Source organism: Hippocampus guttulatus, chromosome 11, assembly GCF_054856545.1.
Source record: "Hippocampus guttulatus isolate MCC_2025c chromosome 11, RoL_Hgut_1.0, whole genome shotgun sequence".
Classification (NCBI taxonomy): Eukaryota; Metazoa; Chordata; class Actinopteri; order Syngnathiformes; family Syngnathidae; genus Hippocampus; species Hippocampus guttulatus.
The window spans coordinates 3,336,507-3,359,887 of NC_141271.1; the positions used below are offsets into that span (position 1 = coordinate 3,336,507).

The 23,381-nt window shown below is 42.8% G+C and overlaps 1 protein-coding gene and 2 pseudogenes across 1 annotated transcript; 1 reads left to right on the forward strand and 2 right to left on the reverse strand.

The window, feature by feature from the left end:
- The first annotated feature begins 913 nt into the window (after positions 1-913).
- inhbb (inhibin subunit beta B) lies at positions 914-20,861 on the forward strand. Its single transcript, XM_086123510.1, has 2 exons — positions 914-1,950; positions 18,473-20,861. Exons 1-2 carry the CDS (start codon positions 1,575-1,577, stop codon positions 19,294-19,296), a joined length of 1,200 nt encoding a protein of 399 aa, XP_085979636.1. The 5' UTR covers positions 914-1,574; the 3' UTR covers positions 19,297-20,861.
- Positions 13,544-14,332, reverse strand: LOC147197818 (uncharacterized; annotated as a pseudogene).
- On the reverse strand, positions 14,675-15,539 carry LOC147197819 (uncharacterized; annotated as a pseudogene).
- Positions 20,862-23,381: the final 2,520 nt, after the last annotated feature.

Consider the following 23,381-nt stretch of genomic DNA (forward strand, 5'->3'; position numbering starts at 1 on the left):
CCTGAACTGGTTTCCACCCAAACGCAGTAGAGTAATCTAAAAGTAATTAAAACTATCCATTACTTATGTTACTTGACATTACTTTAATATTATGATACTTGGCTTCTGATATTATGTTTTGGGCTAGTAACTGTACCAGACACTGGAGTGTCAGGGGGAGGGGGTGGGGGGCGAGGTTAAACCCTGGGACTAGTTACCAGCCAATTGCATAAATTGCAATACAGAATCAAAGGGTAGCTGCAGGGCGCATCGAGGGACTTAAGAAATCCAAAAGTTAGTTCAAATCTTGTCTCCGGCCTTCTGATGTGAAATTTGCATGTTGTCTCCCGTTTCGCCATTTGGTCATGATTTACCTTTAATTAATATCCAAAGAACAAAAAGGGGAAATCAAAATTCGAAGATTGGAATTTTTTGAAACAGATGACGCAACTTTGAGCATTGTGCCCCGTGAAAAATCCCAATTGTAATTCTTCACATCCTAGAGAGAGACGAAATATTTTATGAAAAGAGTGATGACTGCTCATGAGCAGTAGATGGCAGTGTGCATCCAGTCATAAAAAAGCAAGACGCGCGCGACTCGCTCTCCCAAAAATGTTTACGTATAGTTGTCGCATACACTCGTACGCTGTGGAACTTGGTAAAACACCATTAAACAACACTAAAGACACTCTTCATGAAATATGCAACGTATTCCATGTGGCGAGGAAGTGTTTTAATTGGAATGATATGGTTTTATTTTAAAAGCGCTGCAAATGAATCACATGACGAGGTGCCTTTTGAACCCTCACACTCCGTGTCACGGAGTGGGTTTAATAAGGCAACCCCTTCGGAGGGCGGAGGGGGGGGGGGCTGCTCTATGAATAGGCAACCTATGCTACGTCCGACCATAATAAAAGCCTGTCAACTCCATCGGAGTAGTCGTCGCTCTGAAACATACGGTCGACTAATCCCTTGCGTCTAGTTGGTGGAAATCCCCACGTGGTTCCCACTTCTCTCTCTCAAAAAAAAAAGAAGAACAAGAAAGAAAGAAAGAAAAACAACTTTGGAATTGCGGAGCCCTTGTCGCGATCGCAGAGGGGAAAGGGGGTCTCAAGCAGGAGCATCTCGCAGGACAAAAACGAGCTGGTCATCTACAGGAACGCACTGGGACGCGCGATCCGGGAAGCTACCGAAAACCTTATTCCCTCTTTCGAAGTGGTGCTGGAGAAGATGAGTTCCTGCGTATGAATGAAAAAGAGTGGACGACACACAACTGGCCATGTAGAGAGAGCTTTTACTTCTATTTTGGAGAGATCGCTGAACGTCTTGTTTCACTGAACGTATATTTTACCTGCGAGCAAAGTCAAGACTCGTTGTTGGACCACCCGCTGAATGCTTACTTCATGAGTGGAGTTCATAACCTCGCAAATTAGACAGCACGTGAAGGCTTGGAACTTTTTCATTGATTTTTGGACTCGGCGGTTGTGCTCTTTCGGAAGTCGCAGATTTTTTTTTAAAAGAATAACTATTGCCACAATTGAGTTGAATTCTTTTTCTCTTCTGCGGAGTGGACTTCACTGTTTCCGTTTGTGAAAATGACTTCAGCCACTGTGCTGATGTTAATTGCCTGCGCTTTCTCGGTGCGCTGCGGCTCAGTGCCGGAGACTTCGAGCTCGCCCGCGGAGTCGTGCGCGTCGTGCGGCTTCAGGGCACCGGATCAGTCCGAACGAGTGAACGTCGACTTCTTGGAGGCGGTCAAGAGACACATACTGAACAGGTTGCAGATGAGGGAGCGACCTAACATCACCCATCCCATCCCAAAAGCCGCGATGGTGACAGCGCTGAGGAGGCTGCACGCCGGTAAAGTGCGAGAAGACGGTCGAGTGGAGATCCCCAGTTTTGACGGACAGGCGTCCATCAACAACGAGGTTCACGCGGAGACCTCAGAGATTATCAGCTTCGCCGAAAGCGGTAGGATTCTAATTCATTATTCATCACGACACCTGAAAGAAATGTGGCCAGCTTCGAGCCGTAATTGGCAGCGCATGAAATCCACCTATTTGTTTTCAAATACACAAGCGATAGTGCGCGAGAAAACAAATGGCTTACATTTGAGTTTCAATGAAAAATGTCATGGGAACGTTCTGAAATCAATACTATTACACACTTTCCTTTTAATGGTTTATTTATTCAGGCATAGTTCCACAACAAGCCATTTACTCACAAATCTTAAGATACAAGTCTGAAAGGGAAAATTGGCAGAAGCACGATGTTATTCTGCCTAATTTAAATATACTGTAGTCGAGCTGTCATTTGGCACCGCAGCTGTAATTGCAAGGTTGTTCTTGAAACTCGTGTTCTTTCTGTCTATCTATCTGATCGTATATAGTTGTGTTCATGTTTACATACCGTGGCAGAATGTGTTAAATGTTAACCATTCTTTCGAGAAAACACGAGTGATCGGGCAAAACACCTTCATTTGACTTCAAATGAATTACAGTGTAAGACATTTCAAAGTAGCAAAAGTATTCAAGTAAGACATTCCAAAGTAGCAAAAGTATTCCCCCCCCAAAACCCTATGGTAATAAATAAAATATAATAATAAAATGGTCCATGGAACATTAAAGTATGAAAACCTGTGAACGTTCTCTATCCATCAATCCATCTCTCTCTCTATCTCTGCCTCTCTCTATCGATCTAGCTATTATCTATCTCCACAGAAATATACACACACATATATATATATATATATATATATATATATATATATATATATATATATATATATATATATAAATACAGTATATAAATGCCTATTTCTATATATATTTGCGTGTGGATACACATTCCAAGTCTCCCTTCTTTGCATCTTTGTTCCTGCATCAATGGTCCAAAGAGAACACCCTTATCTACCTTTCCACACATACAGTCAGCATGTGCGTGCACACACACACACACACACACACACACACACACACACAAGGAGTGGGTGCTCCACAATTTTATGCACGTGACAAAAAATGTCGCACTTGTCACTTCACCACAAGACAAACTTCTTTAATGAATGTAAAATGTTATTTTAACTAGAACAAAACATCTACTTGGGTACACTAAAATTACAATGGCATAAAGGCAAGCGCTCTCACCGTCCCTGCCTTTCCTTATTGACCCAGCCGTTAAAATCTGCCTGAATGGGCTGCTGTCATGGAATGGGAATGATCTGAGCACCCTCATGACAAGGGAACAAAAGCCAGGGAATTATTATTAGAGCTCTATGTGTTCCTTCTGAATGCTACATGTCAACGATAAGGGAAGAAAACTGAGAAAACAAAAGAAATTGCGCAGAATAATGCATGTGACATTTGAGTCATTGTAAGCGGAAGGGGTGAGTCTGGGTGGAGGGGTGTAGTTGTGGTGATGCTGGAGGGAGAGGGCGGGGGTGATATTGTGTGTGTGCCCATAATGCAGTGTTATAAAGCACGTTTTTGTCATTCTAAATGTCCACTGGGCTCCTTTGCTTCTTCTTCTTCTATTTCAGTTTTTTTTTTCTGTTTAGCTCTATTCTTCCTCACACCTTTGAGCTTTTGTGCGGTATTGTACGGCGGAGCTGGCTTGGGTCCCTGCTCCCCGGTCCCCGTTTGCCTCCTGGCCAGCTGGCTCTAGACCCACAGATCACATACTGCCAGCTGGGGCAGTGTTCAGAGGCAAGGTCTCTCGAAAGCCAGGCAAACTTGCATGAGGGAGGCTCAGTTGTTGTTGTTCTTTCCAGTTTGAGACAAGGCAGGTTGAGAAGTGAAGTATGGCGATCCACAACAAGAACAATGACGATGATGCTTATGATATTGTGTTGTTTTGTCGTGCAATGGTTTTTGATTTCTCTTCTGCCTCTCCTCTGGTTCAAATTAGGTCTGGTGAAGGGAAAAGGTCTCTCATTTTGCTGTTGCAGGTGGATAGGATGAGGTCAGTTTGTGTTTGTAGCTAATGGCAGCTTTTCTCTGTAGCTTTGGTTCATTTCAGACAGAATTGAAATGTACAAAGCATCCATCATCCATCCCTCCATCTCTCCATTACCCAAGCTGCTTATCCTCACGAGGGTCGCGGCGCGCTGGAGCCTATCTCAGGTGTCTCCAGGCAGTTGGCGGGGTCCACCCTGATGTGGTCGCCAGCCAATTGCAGGGCACACAGAGACAAACAACCATCCGCGTTCACACTCACACCTAGGGACAATTTGGAGTGCCCAATCAACCTGCCATGCATGTTTTTTGGAATGTGGGAGATAACCAGAGTGCCCGGAGAAAACCCACACAGGCACGGGGAGAAGATGCAAACCCCACACAGGAAGGCCGGAGTCGGATGGCGCCAGTCTTTTTCCCAAATACAGAAGCACTGCGAATATGGGTGAACGATAAACATTAACTTTTGTAGGTTGTTGCTATATGAAATTGAGGTCCATTCAGCTTCACTCCACAGGAGGCCTTACCACAACAAATAAGGCAATGAGAAAAACCACTGAGGGTGAAGACTCTACATGTGTCTATGCTCAAATTTGAATCGTAGTTTTTTTTGTTTGTTTGTTTTAATGGTATCCTATAGTTCCCAGATTCCAGTTTCCTTATTGTCTATCACTAAAGTGTCTTCTCATTTCATATTCTGCATACATTTAACAAAAGTAAATATTTGTGACACTGAACATGTCAGTTCCTTCAGAACACCAAGTTTTTGTGTCATTGTGGAAAAGGCGTCAAATCCCTTCGTCAATGATGTGAATATAACAGTGTACTCTGGAGCAGACCCGTCACCAGAGCCCAGCCTTAAGGGGGGCGGACAGTGATTATTAATACCGTACATACATCACTTTTCTCCATATACAGTCAAACCCTGGTTTTCGAACGTCTCTGTTCTCGACCAAATCGGTTTTCGACCAAAATGTTTTAGTTTTTTATGCCTTGGATTACGACCAAAAATCGGTTCTCGACCAAACTGAGCGCACTTGAATGAGCCACTTGACTCCTCTCGCTTTGCTTAGACGAGGAAGTGACGCTTCCTCGTGTAGCGTTCCACTGTGAGCAGACGTGTTCAATAAAGATTTTTTTTTTTAAGAGTGTGGTTTCGGTTTTCGAACAAATCAGTTTTCGAACTGCCCTCTGGAACGGATTATGGTCGACAACCGAGGTATGATTGTATTTGGATATATTCACGTAGCACTCCTAGTCAATAGTCTTGAATCATCATCGACAACATTTACCATACATATACATAAACGCCTTATTGAGTACGTCAACGCCGCAGCCGTATTGCATACAAATGAATACATCTGAACTTATATAGCACTTTCACAACAGCTGCAGTTGTAACAAAGTGCTTTACAAAACAGTTAACACAAAATAACAAAATAATATAACACAAAACACGGACAGTCATGCAATCTTAGCCATTTATCCTGCATACGCCTTGTTGTTTGAAGCAGTCCTTTCACCAGCGGATCATAGACATCATGCTCAAATTGTGCCCACGTTGGCTACAAGCTAAGTTTGAAAGTAAACAAGAAGCTGGAGCGTCCATTGACGGAAAAAGAGATTCTCCTGTCCCATGTAAATCCGTTTCAATCCCGAGCGGCAATGCTCAGTTCCAAATATGCATCCGTGCTCCGCGCCGACGCTCCTCTCTTCTCATCCTCAGCTCCACAAGCCTTCCATCCATCCACACCAGCGCAGACTGTCCAACAGCGCCGACATCTCCGCTAACCAAAACTGTGGGTGAAACAGGGCTGTGAAAAATCCTGCCCATTACAGCCTCAAAAAACACAAGCGCCCTGAGGCTGTCCAGCGGTGACATTCAAATAGTGCCGAGATTCCTCCCAATCAAAATCAGTGCTGGTACACGTGGGCTACCAAGAAGGCGCAACCACCAAGAACAGATTTTTTCTCCTTTGATGAATGTCGTGGCCAAAAATGCTGAAAACAGTCCACATTGGGTCAACACGAAGTAACAACAAACACAATATGACAAAAGAAAATACAAGAAAAAAAAAGAAAAGCAAAGCTCTTGAAGAGCACTTGCCGGCGGCTGCCAACTTACGGCGCCATTTTGGATATATCATGCATGGCAAAGTGAAGTTATCTGTGAAGACTCCTCGTTCACTTGCTACTTGGAGATGTATCAGGAAGCAAGAACCCATTGGATTAATACTGAGTCATTGCTTTTGATTTTATTTTGTCATTCTCATTCAATTTTACAAAAAATATTTGCCGATTTGATGCCAAATACAATGGACACATCCAACATGCCAGATGTGCTGACATTGCTTTGAAAGGGCCACCCAGTTCACCGGGCATGTGCAGCAGCAAATCAATCATCATTTTAGATGTCCAAACAATTTGTTGCTTCTGTGGTTTCTTTTATGAAATGCCTCTTTAGTTGGACACCAATGTAGTACTGTATTGGGGTGATCAGTGTGCTATTTTCTGAGGTTGATGTGGGTATAAATACAGATTTCTACATACATTTCGATGAGGAGTGATTGCAGTTTTCTGACATATCAAGCTCTCTCTTTTTTTTTTTTTTTTTAAAACGTTATATTAAGTTCTAGACTGCTGCTTCAAGTGCCATTCTACTACAGTGTCCTTACAGATTGCAGATTCACTTTGAATAATGTGCCGGACTCGCACATACAAACATTGACGTATTTGTTGCACATAAGGCTGCATCCCAAACCTTATTCTCAATTAGGTCCTGATTGGCTGTTGCAGATAAGCTTGGCCATCAATCAAACAAAAATCAGACCACTGTTTCCTTAAATTTTTAATGTCTTTGTCATAAGCAACTCAGCGTTGGTATTTCAAGCAGTGCCTTAAATGGGGTGGGGGGGTTACAACCATCTCGGTGGGCGGTCACAGCCTTCTACGACCCACATGAGGTGATGGGTCTGCTCTGGAGTGATGTTCTGATCTGAACTGCGGCTGAAGTTTTTATAACAATTCTTCTAAATAGTAGGATACAACTAAGTGCATGTGGAAAGATTGATTGCAAGAGACTGGGGAAGATTCACGTTTATTGTTTGCACTGTAATTTGTTGACAAACCATCATCAGAAGGGAAAAAAACAGCACTGCTGAGCACAAAGGAAAAATGTGAATAAAGGGCACAATCTTTCGGAAAAGTGTACATGCACCGCTGCAGGAATCACAGTGCAGTCTTCCTACATCTCTTGGGCCACAAATTGTCATCACAACAATTATCTACACATTCTTTGAGCTGGTTGTTATTGACTATTGGTTCATCTTCACATATAGACAGTATTTAACTGTCTATGTGTGAGAAAAAGATTCACCCGGGATGTATGGAAAGATAGTTGACATATGACAACTTTGACTATGACAACCATTTTGCACACAAAGACTAATGAATGAACGAATGCCAACATATTGTGGGGTTTGAAACAATTCAAAAGAAACCCAGTGTCATACATTTTGATCAACATGACATCAACCTTTGAAAATGTAGGAAACAGCGAAGAGAATTTGACATCGTAAGCCTTTCATTGGATGCGCCAAAGCAGTTGCAACTTGTTCAAAGAAATAAGAAAGTGCTCTTTTGAGGCGCACAAATGACATATTTATGTGAAAATTGAACAACTTCTGAGAAATAAAAATTTGATCTGAGGAATGTATCAAAGCAGCTGAGAAAAGGTGTCATTGAGAGGTTTAGTTAGGAGCTACTTATGTCTCCAAAAGTGAACATCGGTGAGAGGAAGCTTAATTACGGCAGGTGATTCACTACCAGGGGCGCCAAGGCAGTCGGTTAGACCGTCGGCTTCACAGTGTAGAGGTGCAGGGTTCGATTCCGGCTCCGGCCTTCCTGTGTGGAGTTTGCATCTTCTGCGTGGGTTTTCTCTGGGTACTCTGGTTTCCTCCCAAATTCCAAAAACATCCATGGCAGGTTAATGGAACACTCTAACTTGACCCTTCATGTGATTGTGAGTGTGAATGGTTGTTTATCTATATGTGCCCTGGGATTGGCTGGCAACCAGTTCAGGGTGCCCAAAGATAGCTGGGAAAGGCCCTCGACCCTTGTGAGGATAAGCGGCTTAAAAAAATGGATGGATGGATGAATGGGTTTGCTACCATGACACTGAGGTATCAGGTGGGCAGGTTTACATCAGGGCAAACACTCTTTCATGTGGCCGGTGTCTCTCATGACGCTCTTGGACCTGTCCCAGACATTTTGTATATGTTTTAAACTTTGACCGTTCATTGTATACCTTCTGATTGGATACATAATCCACAAACATTTATTAAATGCATGTCCAATTTACTCCAACAACAGCGGTGCACTCACGGATTCGATGTCAGCCAAATGTTTGGAATTTCAAACTTGGCCCACCATCCTCATCATCTCTCACTGCCTCACCCCACACTGACTTCAGAGTGCTGAGGAGTCATGCCTGAACAATGGCAGCAAAATGCGCACACGCCTCGGCTCATGTTTAGAACTACAGCGCCATGGCCACACCCTCGTCTTTTTGCGATGTGCCGTCGTGTCTCGCGGCATTGAGTAATGAGTTGCTTCTCTGCCAGCTCCCCTGCTTCCATGGCCCCTTCCCTCACCTGCGCCACTGAGAGGCTTGTGGCGCAGGTAAAGACAAGCTGAAGCAGCCCATTATCCACACAAGCCCACCCAGGTGTCCTAACTGCTGATCTTCACGAGCAACCTCACTCCGCCGGGTCAGCCAAGACGTGTTGGGGCCAGTTCAAAACGGTCTGAAATAATGGATGAAAAGAAAAATCCTCAAAGGGACCATGAGTAGCGAAGCGGTAATTTGCTTTGTACGTTCGCTGTGTGCTTTCAACATTGAAATAACACAATAGAATATGTACAAAGGGTATAGAGTTCAAGGAAAATCCTCTTCTGGACCCAAGTAAGGCAGTTACATTCAGAATACGTACTGTATATCATTAGTTTATTAGTAAACATTTGGTTTTTAATCGATGATTTTATGATCTCTGAAGAAACATCTGTATTTTTTTTCCCCTGTGTGTATTTTTTACTGCACTGCCTTCAAACTATTCATACAGTCATGCTGTTACATTATCCTGTAGCGCAGCTGATGTACCCGATTCCACTATCTGGACAGAATATAATGAATGAATCACATTGTATTCAGGACAAATCACCCCCCCCAAAAAAAAAGCAATACTTGCCAAGCTGAAATTGAACAAATGTAAGTTCTTAGAAACTTCAACTGTGTCTCTGCCTGTTAATCATACTCCCGCTGTATTCTTGTTTCTTTGAACACTCCCCCAGTTTTTAGGCGTTCTAATGCTCGGCGTTGTTGAGGCAAGTACCATGCATGGTACTGAGGGGAGGTTCGTTACATTTGCTCAGAGGAGCTTTTACCGCCCTCACAAATAAAAGCTGTCGTTAAATGGGGTCCTTTATGTGAGCATGTACAGTATCTAATGTGCACTTGATGGCCAGCAGTATTGGGAGGCCTGATGTGTGATGTATTACTTTGCATGGTGGTGGTTGTGTGCATGGATGGATGGAAATGTGTGCATGTACAGTGGTTGCGCTTGAACTGGTCTGAACAAGTCCGTGTGTGAATGTAAAGCTGTGCTTTACAGGAGGAAGAGGCGTGAGGCGCCTTTTAGAGGGGGCCATCTTTGGTGGCCACATGTTGACACTGACAAACACTAATCAGTCTGCAAACAAAGTAATTTAGCCACTTTTAGGGCACTGCTCTGCTTGAGAACTTGTGCCGTTTCCTGAAATAGAAACCTTTCAAGATGCATTTGGGTGAATTGGAAGACATAATTGAGCTCTCATTGGCAGTATTTTTTTTTCTCTCCGCTAAGCCCACCGTCACCTTTGGACTTGTGGAATCTCTTCTTTGTACTCTTTTAGAAAGTGGCTAGTGTCATGTAAATGGCTTTTATTTTTTTCCCCCCCATCTTGCATTTTGCTGGAAAGCCACGTGTTTCAATGCTGGGCTGCTGCGCGGCTGTCTCCCAGCGCCTCACAGGGAGCTTTGTGCTGTCACTCTTCGGGTACTTGCACTGGAAGGAGGAGAGAATGGGTGGAGTTCAGTGGGGTGCTAAAAGTGAACTCAATGAACCCCCCAGGGGTCTTGGCCGTGTCCGCCATCCTAACACCTTTTCACTTACATCCTCGCTCTTTTTTTTTGTTTTTGTCTTCCTCTGCTCAGATTCTTCAGTCTCTTGCTCTTTGGTCCTGTCACTTACAAATTGGGGCCTCACTTACCCCACTGAGCAGGATTCTTACTCAAAGTGTACATACGCGCAAAAGCCAAAAATGGCGTACAGCAAAAAATGGAAAAGAAAAATGGAAGGAAATCTTACCTTGATAAATCACTTGATTGGACATCCATGTCCAATCAAGTGTGGACATGGATGATTCTTATATATCGCCCTCGAAAACCTTCATTGGTCAATGCAAAGCATGCTGCTCAATGTTACAGTATATCAAGATAGACCGAAATTGAGGTGCTTATCAGCGAGGAGGGCAAGGAAGAGCCTTTTGTTTGGTAGCCGTGTCAGCGGCACAACAAACAAAAGAAAATGCAGCGAGCTGTGGTGACTGCGATTGGTTCGACGTGGAAGACGGCGCAACGAAATTGTTCTGCCTTGAAAGTAGATGGCTAAGAAAAGAAAAACGCATTGACTGAGTGTCGCTACCGCTGGTGGGGGCAGGGGCACACCCTGGCTTGACACATGGATACTGCCTGAGCGTCTGGCAGACCTCTCTGTTTCTGGACAAAGATCCAAGAGCACACTTCCAGGGACTAGCCAGTTATTAAGAGCCAGGATATGTTTGCGGTCCTGGAATGCTCCCCCCCTATTTCTTGCGACTTTTCTATCTACAACGTAGGATGTTACCGAAAGTACAGTTGATGCTTATACGGCAATCAAACTGATTGGTTCACATCCTGGCATTATTATGACCATTATGATCTATCTCAATAAAGTAAAACACTTTACTTATCCCCAAGGCGAAATTAAAAACTCACGAGGAGAGGCTTAATTGAAAACAAATTTCACCGACTGAAAATCGTACACAAAGAGAAAAATCGTAGGTAATCTATGACTCTTCAAAGAGACATCATTTAAATCAAGTCAAGTCACATTTATTTTTACAGCCCTTAATCACAAACAGTCTCAAAGGGCTTTACATGCCCACAGTGGACAAGTATTCCGACGTCCCCCGGCCTTTTCCTTGCCCCAGGAGGGCAAGGAAAAACTCAAAAAAACACCATCAAGGGAAAAATGAGAAACCTTGAGAAGGGGCCTCAGATGGAAGAATCCCACTTCCAGGATGACCAGGCTGCAATGGATGCCGAGTGGGCAACATTTGAAACAGTATTCATTCATTCATTCATTTTCCGATCCGCTTTATCGTCACAAGGATCACGGGGGGGTGCTGAAGCCTATCCCAGCTGTCTTCGGACAGTAGGCGTGGGACACCCTGAACCGATTGCAACCAATTGCAGGGGCACATGAAACAGTATAGATCAGTTTCATGTGACATATGCATATATTAAGTCTGGCTGCGTGCGCATCTTGGAGGCAGAAAACACACGCTAGTGAGTCGTAATACAGTGAAACCCCTCTACAACGAAACCTACACATGCGAAAATATCCCCTTCTAGTATGAAAAAATCTTCATGCATTAAGCCATTCCCTCTTTTCTGCTTCCCCCCCCCCCCACAGCGAAAATCCCCCTATTGCATAATACGAAATATTTTTCTCCACCCTTGCCTCGCAATGACGTTCACTACAATGAAAACAAGCCTTCCACAAAAGTCTAATCCAACCTCAGCATGTCACCGCGACCGCTGCTGCTTCGTTTGGAAACAGCAACAGCAACCACCACACTGGCTTACACATGCGCTGAGAACTAAGGAGGCAATTAAGAATGCTCTTCTTTGTAAACAACAGTGACGTCATTAAGATGCGCACGCATCTTGGAGGCAGTGTTTGCCAACATTGAAACTCATCTATAGTACTATATAAAATCCATTAACAAGACGAAAACACTGCAGTGAGACGCCTTTGGAGAGGTTGGTCCCCCTCTGAACCCAGCCCAGTTGGTCAATGAAGAAATCTTCATAGCAGTGCCTCCAAATGGTCGACACAGCTCTTGTCCAGCTCAGTCGGTGCAAATCATGTCAAAACGATCGGAGCAGAATTCATACAGTGACATCCAATTAGGTCATCATCACCTTGCCCCTCTCCAGATCAGGGAGGCGGGGGAAGGATGAACAGAGGAAACGGCAGTACAAGCAGGCAACATGTAGTTCAACAAAATGCAAGAGTAAACAAATGAGACTTATTTGTAACAGCATATATAGATGGGTATCATCAGCATAACAGTGAAAACAAATGTTATATTTACGTATGATGTCATCGAGCGGAAGCATGCCAATGCTGAACAATAGAGGACCAAGTACCGATCCCTGTGGGACTCCACATGTAACATTACAAAACTCAAAAGTCCTTTTACCATAAATTACACGGCACGCGCTTTCTGAGATGTAAGAACTAGACCAGGAAAGAGCTGGGCCTGAATGACCAACACACATTCTGAGGCATTTTAATAGTATGTTATGATCGACAGTGGGCGGCCAGGAGATCCAGTGGTTAGCGCGTCGACCTCACAGTGCAGAGGCACCAGGTTCAATTCCAGCTCCGCCCTCCCTGTGTGGAGTTTGCATGTTCTCCCCGAGCTTGAGTGGGTTTTCTCCGTGTACTCCGGTTTCCTCCCACATTCCAAAAACATGCATGGCAGGCTGATTGAACACTCCAAATTGTCCCTAGGTGTGAGTGTGAGTGTGGATGGTTGTTCGTCTCTGTGTGCCCTGCGATTTGCTGGCAACCAGTTCAGGGTGTCCCCCACCTACTGCCCGAAGACGGCTGGGATAGGCTCCAGCATCCCCCGCGACCCTTGTGAGGATAAAGCGGAATGGAAAATGGATGGATGGATGATCGACGGTGTCATAGGCAGCGTTTAGATCGAGTAATAATAATATTGATGAGGTGTCGTAGGCCATAGCAGGGAGAAGATCATTGGCCACTTTAGCAAAGGCCGTTTCAGTAGAATGGTGGGATTTAAACCCTGATTGAAACGGTTAAAATCGGTTGCTAGCAGCCATGTAGTCATGAAGCTGTTGCGCTATGATTTTTTCAAGAATTTTCGCAATAAACGGGAGATTTGAAAGCCTATAGGTGCAGAGCATGCAAGTTGTCTGTTTTGCTGCACTAACCAGTTTGTAAGACTTTTAAGAGGTACTTCCTTAAAAATGATAAATACTTTTCAGGCAACTATTAAACTTAATAACCCTTAACTTTGTTCATCTCAGAATGTAGCTGGGGTTTTGGGATGTGTCCTGAATCTAATTTCGAATGAGCTAAATCTTCACAGTAAAAAAATGCATAAAATCTTGAGCTGAAGCTAATGGGGGAAGCTAATGGAGGTTGGCTGCTGTTGCAATAGTAATGCCACTGTATCAAATAAGTATTTCGGGTTATTTTTATTAAGACTGAATTATTCTAATAATTAGTTTTGGCTAAAACAAGTGATTCTTTGTATTTCAGGAAGCCATCACACCATGCCTGATGGAAGACTTTGAGTTAACTCACACGCCTTTTGCGCTCAAGCTTCCCACATAATTGTTTGAGTGTCATCTGTAAACCATGGAGAAGGCCTCTGAGGACCAATTTTTAGTCTTAATGGTGCAACCGTGCAACCATTTAAGAGAACCGCATTGAAATCATTCATGAGATTATCAATCGAACCCTTATAAGAAGAAAGGGTAGCAGTTGCCAGAGGCAATAGCTCATGGTTAAAGAGCTAATATTGCGGCTGCTATAGCTTTGATTGTGGTCACGATGATGGCCTTGAACGAAGAAAAGAACATTTCACTAAGTAATGGTCAGATCGAGCAGTGGTATATGGTAGTGCTATTAGATTTGAGGTTGAAGGCCCCCGGGTAAGTACCAAATCTATAGTGTTACCATTCTGCGTGAAACCAAAAGTATTAATTATCGTCTTAAACGCTGAGGTAAGCGGTTCTGTCCGGGGATTCATACGTATATTGAAGTCACCTATTATTAGTATATTATCTCCATGAGTCACCAAGTCAAACCCACATTCAGAAAATTCATCTAGTGTAAGGGCCAAGAGAATGATAAATCACACAGATAAAACGGCAACAAAGCTGTGGATAGCATAACAAGAGCTTCAAAAGTTGTAAAAGCCTTGTTTGAGCGAGGACTAAGTTTGAGAGCAAATTCGGAAATAATAGCAACACCCCCACTCTTCTTACGAGGACGTGCCATATGTGACCTCACAAAATTTGGAGGCAAAGCCTTATATATCGGTTAAAAACTCATTGGGTTTTAACCAGGTCTCGCAAAGGCCGATCGATCATGTTAACATTATGGTCTCTGATGAAGTCATTAACTAACAGGGCTGTCGAAGAGAGTGAGCTAATATTCATAAGATCGAATTTCAGTAGAATAAGCTGACCTGTGCTCTTTGATATTACAGGGATCCCAGTAGCAATATTAACAGCATTGCGTGCGTATTTCCCTCTCCCTACCCAGCGTTTTTCCTTTCTGAATTCTGATTGTAATTTCCCCATTGCGGGACAAATAAAGGATATCTTATCTTATCTTATCTTATTGCGTTGTCGTGGTCCCGTATTGTTCTTTGAGCAACTAAAGGGAGGTTACAAATGTAGGAATCTGATAGTTATTTGTTAGCTTTTGAATACTTACATAGGAAGCGGACACTGGTATCTTCAATGTGACCGAACGACATATAATGCCTAAGGTGCCAGAGACAATTACTCGATGCCAACTCATCTTTCTGGCAAGATCACAAGTCCTAGCTATGTTCCTCTTTGTGATCTCTGATTGTCTCATCCTTGTGTCGTTGGAGCCGATGTGTGTCACTTTGTCCGAGTAGCTAGTGTTGTTAGTCTTTCACCGGTGTCTAGCCCTGTTGCGCGCCATTTCCTTTATATTAACTTCAGTGTCGAGCGCTATGGCTTCAGGAATACACATTAGTGTGGCTGAGTTTGTAAGATTAATGTTACGGGTGATTGGGGTCACCTGTAACTAAAGTGTGGGAACCAGTAGACCAAGGTGGAATGGAACTGCTATGCGTCTTAGCAGACTCACGATTAGCTGACCGCTAAGGGCTAATGCCAACTGGACTAGGCTGACTACAATCTGCGATTAACAGTGTGTCCACCACGTCTACAGCTACGACATTATTCTGCTCTAGCTGATGGACACGACCCTCTAGCAGGGTAAGCCTGAGTGAGAAGGATGCAATTAGTGCAGGTGGAGCACTAAGCCATACTTACTTTTAAATTGTCTGGTGAATGAAGCAAGTGATTGGTGAGGGACTCCGCCGCCGATGCCTGTGGAGAAAAAGGAAGTAAAATGGATCCTACTTTGGCAGATAGTGAAGGGTGGAGTCTGTGTGGATCGCTAACTCTCACTCATCCACGTGGCTTGCTAGCTCACGCTCGTTCATGTGGGTCTCTAGCTCTCAGTCATTATACAATCTGACTTCATTTCACTACCTCACTACTTGTGTCACTAAATTCTTTAGTCTCCTAAATGTGCGTATGCATGAGTCAGTGTTTCTAAACAGGTGCACACTTTGTCATACTTTGCATGGGATGTTGCGTACACCTCTTTTTAGGGTGCCCATCATTCAAAACTGAGGCTCTTGGTACTTCGGCCAACTTTCCCTGATTCAAGAACTATGCTCAGTGCTGCAGACTTGGACAAAAGTGGTCTCATTTGTGACCAGTTTTTACACATGTACAAGTAAAAACTTTAACAAGTTGCACTTGGGCAAGTGTATGTTTTAATTTTCCTTCTAACACAGTCTCACAACAAATGACATGGTTGAAAGTTGCCCTCTGTACACTGCTTTAGTCAATCTCCTCAATCTGTGCCGTCTCATTATTATGAATGGGCAGAATGGCTAGAATGGGTAGGCGCGTCGGTGAGGGAGCTCCTTGCTCACTGGATGGCTCGCCACGAGAACAATTTGTGAGTTTGACAGTAAAGGAAAATAAACTTGTGTCGCTAAATTAGGTATGAGAGGTTAAGGTTAAAATAATTATTGCGGTTATATGTAGGTAGACCTAATACATTCTACTGTATTATTATTATTATTATTATTATTTAGTTTTTAAGAAATCACAAAAAATGTAACCAAATACGGATATCTTATATTTATTCATAATTTAATTTCAGGGAGTAGAATTGAGTGATCTATTTAACTAAGAATGTAGCTCATTTTGGCAAAGGTGGCCATCATCCTGCTGAGTTAGGCATTTTTTTTCTTGTCAAAATATGTTTTTAAGTAAATGGCGATATTTAAAATCTATAAAATCTTCATAATTGCCAGCCCGCGTATTGAAATTATAAATGTTATCTTCTGAATTGTGAGCAGTTCTTTTCCCAGTGTGTCCGCATTAATAAATCACCACAACGCTCACATGATTTAGGGGTTAAGATGTACAGCAAAAACATGTCTCACTACACCCTGGGGGAGGGATGGGGGGTGCTCATGCGTGGTCAGTTCTCTTCGATGTCTTCACTCGACCCTTTCAAGTAAACGTGCACATAATCACACCGAAAACAATGATTTTAGAAAGTGGTCAATATAGTCCGTTAAAACCATCCAAAATGTACCTGATTATTTTTAGCAGGAAAGTATTTGTTTAATTAAAGAGTAAGTATCGTAAAGCGAGCATACATATTGCCTATCATTGTATAAAATATTGACATACACATATTTTACATAAAATGTATCTACGCTAAAAAAAAACAACCCCTAATGGAATCTATCCAATAAATTTAGGGTAATCTAGAGCCACTTTAATTGATTAAATATAAATCCCACCATTTTGGTAAAGAGTACCTGTAGTGAGAAGATACAACTAACATTAATTGGGCAAAATTGACTTGACATTTATGGTTAAATTTGCCTATATACTGCAATATGTGCATGGGTTACACCTCGACTCCCCACCCGACGGTCGTGGGTTCTACTCTGTACACTTGAAGCATTTCGTGTCTTGTTTTCAGGCTTAAAAGCAAAATACTGGACTCCAGTTTCTCGTGTTGCTGTGTCACCAGTTGCTGAATGACAGTGTTCAAGAGGGGCTCAAAAGTAAAAGCCCATTTCCCACTCAACCTTTATGGGTTCATTTGATTCATAATTATTAATTGATAGTACAAAATCTGGAGTATATTTGACTAGATTTCAATGAGTAATTTAGTTGTGGAATGTAATAAAATGTGAGGTAAACTTTACCTAATTTATGGAATCATTTCATAGCTTTTGAATTAAAGTATGTTTCACCCAAAACATGATTTAAATTTACCTAATTCAATTGGCTGCAAATTGTTAATGTATTGAGTAGATTCTCTCAGGGGGGGGGGGGTTGTTTTTGTTTTGTTTTTTGTAAGGCTCCCATTATAATGTAATAAATCTGATTCCCTTTTTAAAATATACATTTATCAAAATATAGTACAAAGATAATGGACTTGGATTTCATACATCAGTTTCAGGTGTACAAACATTGTTTCCATGATTCACAAAATCAACTCAAAGAAAGTTATTCGACAACAGCAAAAATCAGAAGCCAGACTTTGAGGTTCTTATAGGGTTCAAATTTCCTGTTCAGTACAACATGTTACAGCACAGCCTCACCTTTCGCAAGGTCCAAAACACCCTGCGAAGAGTGAACATTTACAAATAATGGACCATTGAAAAATGGATTTGTCACCCTCGAGTTAGAGTTTACCATCCCATACTCTTTCAACACATTCCAGACAACAAAACATAAAAACAAGATTTCGAAATATGTCGATTTCCAGTGACTACATTGTGTAGACTGGTTAGATCCGAGAGGAATCTGTAAAATTCTCATATGTAAATGTACTGGCTGTTTATTTATGCTTCCAGTAAATATTTACATGTATTTGTTCTGTTTTTATTTTCTTATACACAAATACACATACTGTGTATATATACAAGGCGTGTGTAAAATATACAGTATAATTCCTATTTATAGATATTTTAAATCCATGTGCTTACCAGTGCAGATACAACATTTGAGTGAAGATGATGATGATGAATGGCCCGTGCAAAAAAAAGAAAACTGTTTCCTGCATAAATGAGCTTGCAGCAAAAATAAATAAATAAATAAATAAATAATCTAAACAATGTGCAGGATGCTTCACTGATGCTGGGATTTTAGCCTGGAATGTGTGAAGAAATTGGGATCTGCTCACATTGGAGTTTGCAAAGTTTTAACCACAATATCTACATTACTTACAAACATTAAACAAACAAAAAAACATTTTTCATGGCATTGATTTAATAAGTGCCACGTTTTCTGTCTTTGTACTGATGGTGTTTTTCTTTGCTGTGTGTCCCAGCAGATGAGTACACGTCATCAAAGTCCAGTCTTTATTTCCTCATCTCCAATGAAGGCAACCAAAACCTGTATGTATCCCAAGCAAACTTGTGGCTCTTCTTTCGGGTGTCGCCGACCGGTCCTGAGAAAGGCTTGCGAAGGAAGGTGACAGTGAAGATCCACTACCAGGAAGCTGGAGCTGTGAGCAATGTCGAAGGAGTGCCAGGAGGAGGTGATGGCGGGGTCACAGGGCACTGGGCCCTGGTGGAGAAGCGCGTTGAGCTAAAACGCAGCGGTTGGCATACTTTCCCCCTCTTAGAGGCAGTCCGGGCAGTGTTTGGCAAAGGTAGCCGTCGACAGGACCTGGAGGTCCACTGTGAGGGATGTGAGACGGCGGGAGTGGCCCCAGTGCTGGTGGACCCGGGTGACCCCTCCCACCGACCATTCCTGGTGGTCCGTGCAAGACAAGCGGACGGAAAGCACCGCATCCGCAAGCGGGGGCTGGAGTGTGACGGCACCAGTGGGGGTCTATGCTGCCGGCAGCAGTTTTATATCGACTTCCGTCTTATCGGCTGGAACGACTGGATCATCGCCCCTGCGGGCTATTACGGCAACTACTGTGAGGGCAGTTGCCCAGCTTACATGCCTGGCGTGCTGGGATCGGCTTCATCATTCCACACAGCAGTCGTAAACCAGTACCGCATGAGAGGAATTAGCCCAGGTTCGGTCAACTCCTGCTGTATCCCCACCAAACTGAGTACTATGTCTATGCTCTACTTTGACGATGAGTACAATATCGTCAAGAGAGATGTGCCCAACATGATTGTGGAAGAATGCGGCTGTGCTTGAGTCCACTTTGGCCCTCAATTCTCTTTGAACTTCCAGCAAGGCCTTTTTTTTCTTCCTACAACCGGACCCTTTGTACAGTAGACATATACAGTACAAGAAATGTATTGCAACTGTATGTGCGGACGAGACGCGCTGTAGTATAAATCCGGTACCAAAATGTGCGGAAGTTTGGTTGCACATGTTCATATGAGTGTATGTATTTATCGGACTGAGTGATATGCTTGCTGTCTGACCTGGAACTAGACAGCATTGGGAGGAGAAGGGAATGAAGATCACCAAATGGTACTTTAGCTGTACTTTGCCATTTTAAATTAATAAGTATTTGGGCCTCACGTCGCCACCTGAAAGCAGACAAGAAGCATTTAAGGAAAGTAACATGATCAGCCAATGACATTATTGGTGTTGTCCCCAGACTCCCCAACCTCTCCCCCAAGCCCCTAAGTACTTTAAGCACATGGCAGACTTTTTTTTTTTTTTTTTAAGCACTGACAGTTCATCAGCTTACACGATTCGGAACACAAGCACTTCACTAGAATGCCGACAGACACAGTCTGACTGTCCTCTGGTGGAATTAGACCAGCAGCGCTTAATGCCTCACAGGATTATTCCCTCTGCACTGCAGCGGCAAAAGAAAGTCCTCCACAGAGCTGCTGTCATTATTTTCAATGTTAATTGCAGGTCTTGAACCTCAGCGTCCTGCTTATCGAGAGGGTTTGCAGGGCCTGTAACCATGAGATGACCCGGACTAGACCGATCTCAGAAGTGCACTTGACTAGTGCACCGGGACAGAACTCCTTCCCTCTGCCCGTTAATGTTTTGGGATACGGAGACACTAGTTTTGGTGGGTCGCCACAGTGCAGTGCAGCACTTGTAGAAACTGAAATGCACATCCTGATTAGCACTTGTATAAAGAATTGCCTTCCGAGGGGTACCGAGTGTCCTGTCATATCATATTAAGTAAGTGCCACATGAGCTATGCAATGTATAGTCAACTGTACCCGTACTCCAACATGTCCTCTTAGACTGAATGATCTTTCTCTGAAAATTTCTTTGTGTCTTGTGTTTGCTTTCTCACCCTTTCCCGCTTTCAGCCCTTGACTCTTAATCAATACTTGAAATGTAATCTTTCGCATCCTTTCTAAGGCGAATGATTGTTGTGATGTTTGCACTGAAAAGTTGCAGGATTAGTGAAACAAAAACTGCCATTGAAAAGTTATTTTTTATAGTAAGTAAAGAAACTGAATTTTGTGTCAGAGGTATTTTACATAACTAATGGAACCAAAGAGGCCATGATATTAGCTATTGTACCAAGAGGGCATGGTCACTGAGTGTACGATACTGTTTTGATCATTCGCAAAAGGCCTACTTGTATCAGGGTACAATAAATGATTCTCTTTGTCAATACGCAACACTTTTCATCTTTAGTTCTTTTGTTTTGTTTTGGTTTTCTATTTAATAAAACACTATTTTAGTTGCTGTTTCAGAATTATCTAGCCAAATAAATGATGTCTGTACAGTTTATGTAAAATAAAAATGTTTTCTTAAAATATTTTGGAACTGTAAAACGGACTTTCTGTGTCTTGTTTTTTTGTTTTGTTTTGTTTTGTTTTGGTTTTTGGCCGTCACGAAAATGGGTTAAGATTAAGATTAAGATATCCTTTATTTGTCCCACACTGGGGAAATTTACAGCCTCCAGCAGCAAGAATGTGGGTAGAAAGAAGAAAGAAGAAAAAACAAACAAACACCGTTCAATTAAGTGCAATATAAATACAAAATTGATAAATCGCAGTGCTATTTACAATTGTTTTTCACACGTTATTATTGTTATTATTTTTATTCAGCAGCCTGACAGCAGTCGGTAGGAACGAGCGTCGGTATCTCTCCTTCTTGCAGCGCGGGTGTAACAGTCTCTGGCTGAAGGAGCTACCAAGTGCTGTCAGGGTGGGCTGGAGGGGGTGGGAGGGACTGTCCATCATAGCTTTTAGCTTAGTTAGCATCCTTCTGTTGCCCACCTCCTCCAGAGTGTCAAGGGAGCAGCCCAGGACAGAACTGGCCTTCCTGACCAGTCGCTCCAGTCTCTTTCTGTCCCGGGCCGAGATGCTGCCCGACCAGCAGACAATGCCATGATGGATGGCCGAGGCCACCACCGAGTCATAGAAGGTTCATATGGAGCTTGAATCTGTCAGGCCTTGGAAAGGCGTTTTGGTCATATCACCCAACTTAAAAGGTGTGGCTGAAGGTGTTGGGAACTACAAGAAAAACACATGCTTCACGCTTCACCCCGAGCCTGTACTGGTTGCAACACATGACTTGCCGCCATCTGTCAGAACTGATTACCTCCCATTATCTATAGCCGAAATTACAACTATGATTAAGGGTTTCAGTGTCAGGTATATTATCAGCCAGCACGCAGATTCACATTCCTCCTCGATTCCAATTTGCCTGCAGTGTGCACACAGCAATGTCATTTCAATCGAATATACGGTATGTCAGTGAAGTGGCCAGCACCGTGCCTTGGTCAAATTCCTGCCAATGGATTTTTGCTTGCAATGTTTCTGTTTCACAAGGTAGGCTTAGAAAAAAAAAAAGTCAGGTTTCTTGTGTTGTCATCTGTCTGTGGCAACACCTAACAACAGCAAGATTATGTGCGCTGTTTTGGCTCCATCCAAACAAGTCTGTGATCCAATCGAATGATAAATGCTTTAAAATACATCTATCACGGCTGGAAGGCAAATAGCATAAGGGAGGGATAAGTGGAACTAAATACCTGTACCTTGATGGATATATGACTCACCAGATGAAGCGACGGAAAATCAAAAGGGAGAAAACAAATGAGAACCCCCCCCCCCCCTCCAGAAAAAAAGTGGTCTGTTAGAAATAAAAAAATGTGTATGTTAAAAAAAAAAAAAAGATGCGATGCACTTCCTGTGTAGCAGCCATACCTCCACAACTGACCTGTCAGGAAATAAGCTGCCGTCCGTGACGGAATGGCACTTGCTCATCCAAAGTCCTGCAACAGGTGTGTGATTCTCCAAATGCAAACAGCCAATTTGTATGCACACAGATGAGCCCTTGGGGTTCATCATTTCACATCCTTTCAATGCCAAATTATTGACATAAACACACATCCATTGTCCCAAAGTCATTCACACACACGTGCATTACAAACATGACACAACACAAGTATTGCGCGCACACATACAACCTCCACCACCCCAAGGTATCAGCTTGAACAAATATTGTCCCTCTGCCCTCCCTCGTCTAATTCCGCCATAGGTTGAGGTCATGACAGCTGCCAAGTTGACGGGGTCAACTGGTTTATCACTCCAATAGCTTTCATTCAACTTGGTACGCACTAACTAATGAATTTATGACTATTCATTGCCTGGGGTTCAGCATTCCTCTGCATCACATTGCTTGCGTTTAGCTGAGCGATGTGCAAAAATGCGCTAGAGAGGGCTGATCAGCTTCTCTCCTGGTCGTTCCCTTGTAGAATAAGAATTAATAATCAAGTCGATGAAGCCAATGCAATTCCGGACGTTTGTCTTTCATTTCCTTGAACATAAAAGATTGATCCATAGACCTTTTTTTCACAGCTCATATGAATACTTGGATAACAAATGAGTTCATTGAAGTAACACAACAGGATTTCTATTACTCACGATTTAAGCATGACCTCATGTTTCAGCTTTTTAGAGATCATGTCAAGGCGCTCTTATTCGAAGGATTTATTGTGCAGGGCCCCCTAAGACAGGAGGCTTATTTCTCTCCTGTTTACTTCTCCCTACAACACAAAGTGACATTTTGACCTTTGAAGAAACGTGGACTGTGGTCTTTGCAAGCTCTCTCACAGGCGGATTACTGCGGGAGTAAAATGGCTTTGCAACATGAAAGCATATTTGTGAACACTAATGAGCAAAAAACTTCATTAATCCAATTATTCTTAATGGCTGCATTTTTATCCGTGCATTTCTTTTCCATTCTTTTTTTTTTTTGTTTTTTTTTTTGCCTTTGTCATGTTAAGAAAGGAAACGGAAGCGGACAATCCCCCAAAACATTTCTGTTAAACTTTGCCTCATGCAACA

What these genes read in the sequence shown, in the direction of transcription:
- inhbb (XM_086123510.1), top strand. Translation starts at nt 1,575, where the DNA reads ATGACTTCAGCCACTGTGCTGATGTTAATTGCCTGCGCTTTCTCGGTG. An exon ending in TATCAGCTTCGCCGAAAGCG is followed by an intron (nt 1,951 to 18,472) that starts GTAGGATTCTAA and finishes GTGTCCCAGCAG; the next exon opens with ATGAGTACACGTCATCAAAG.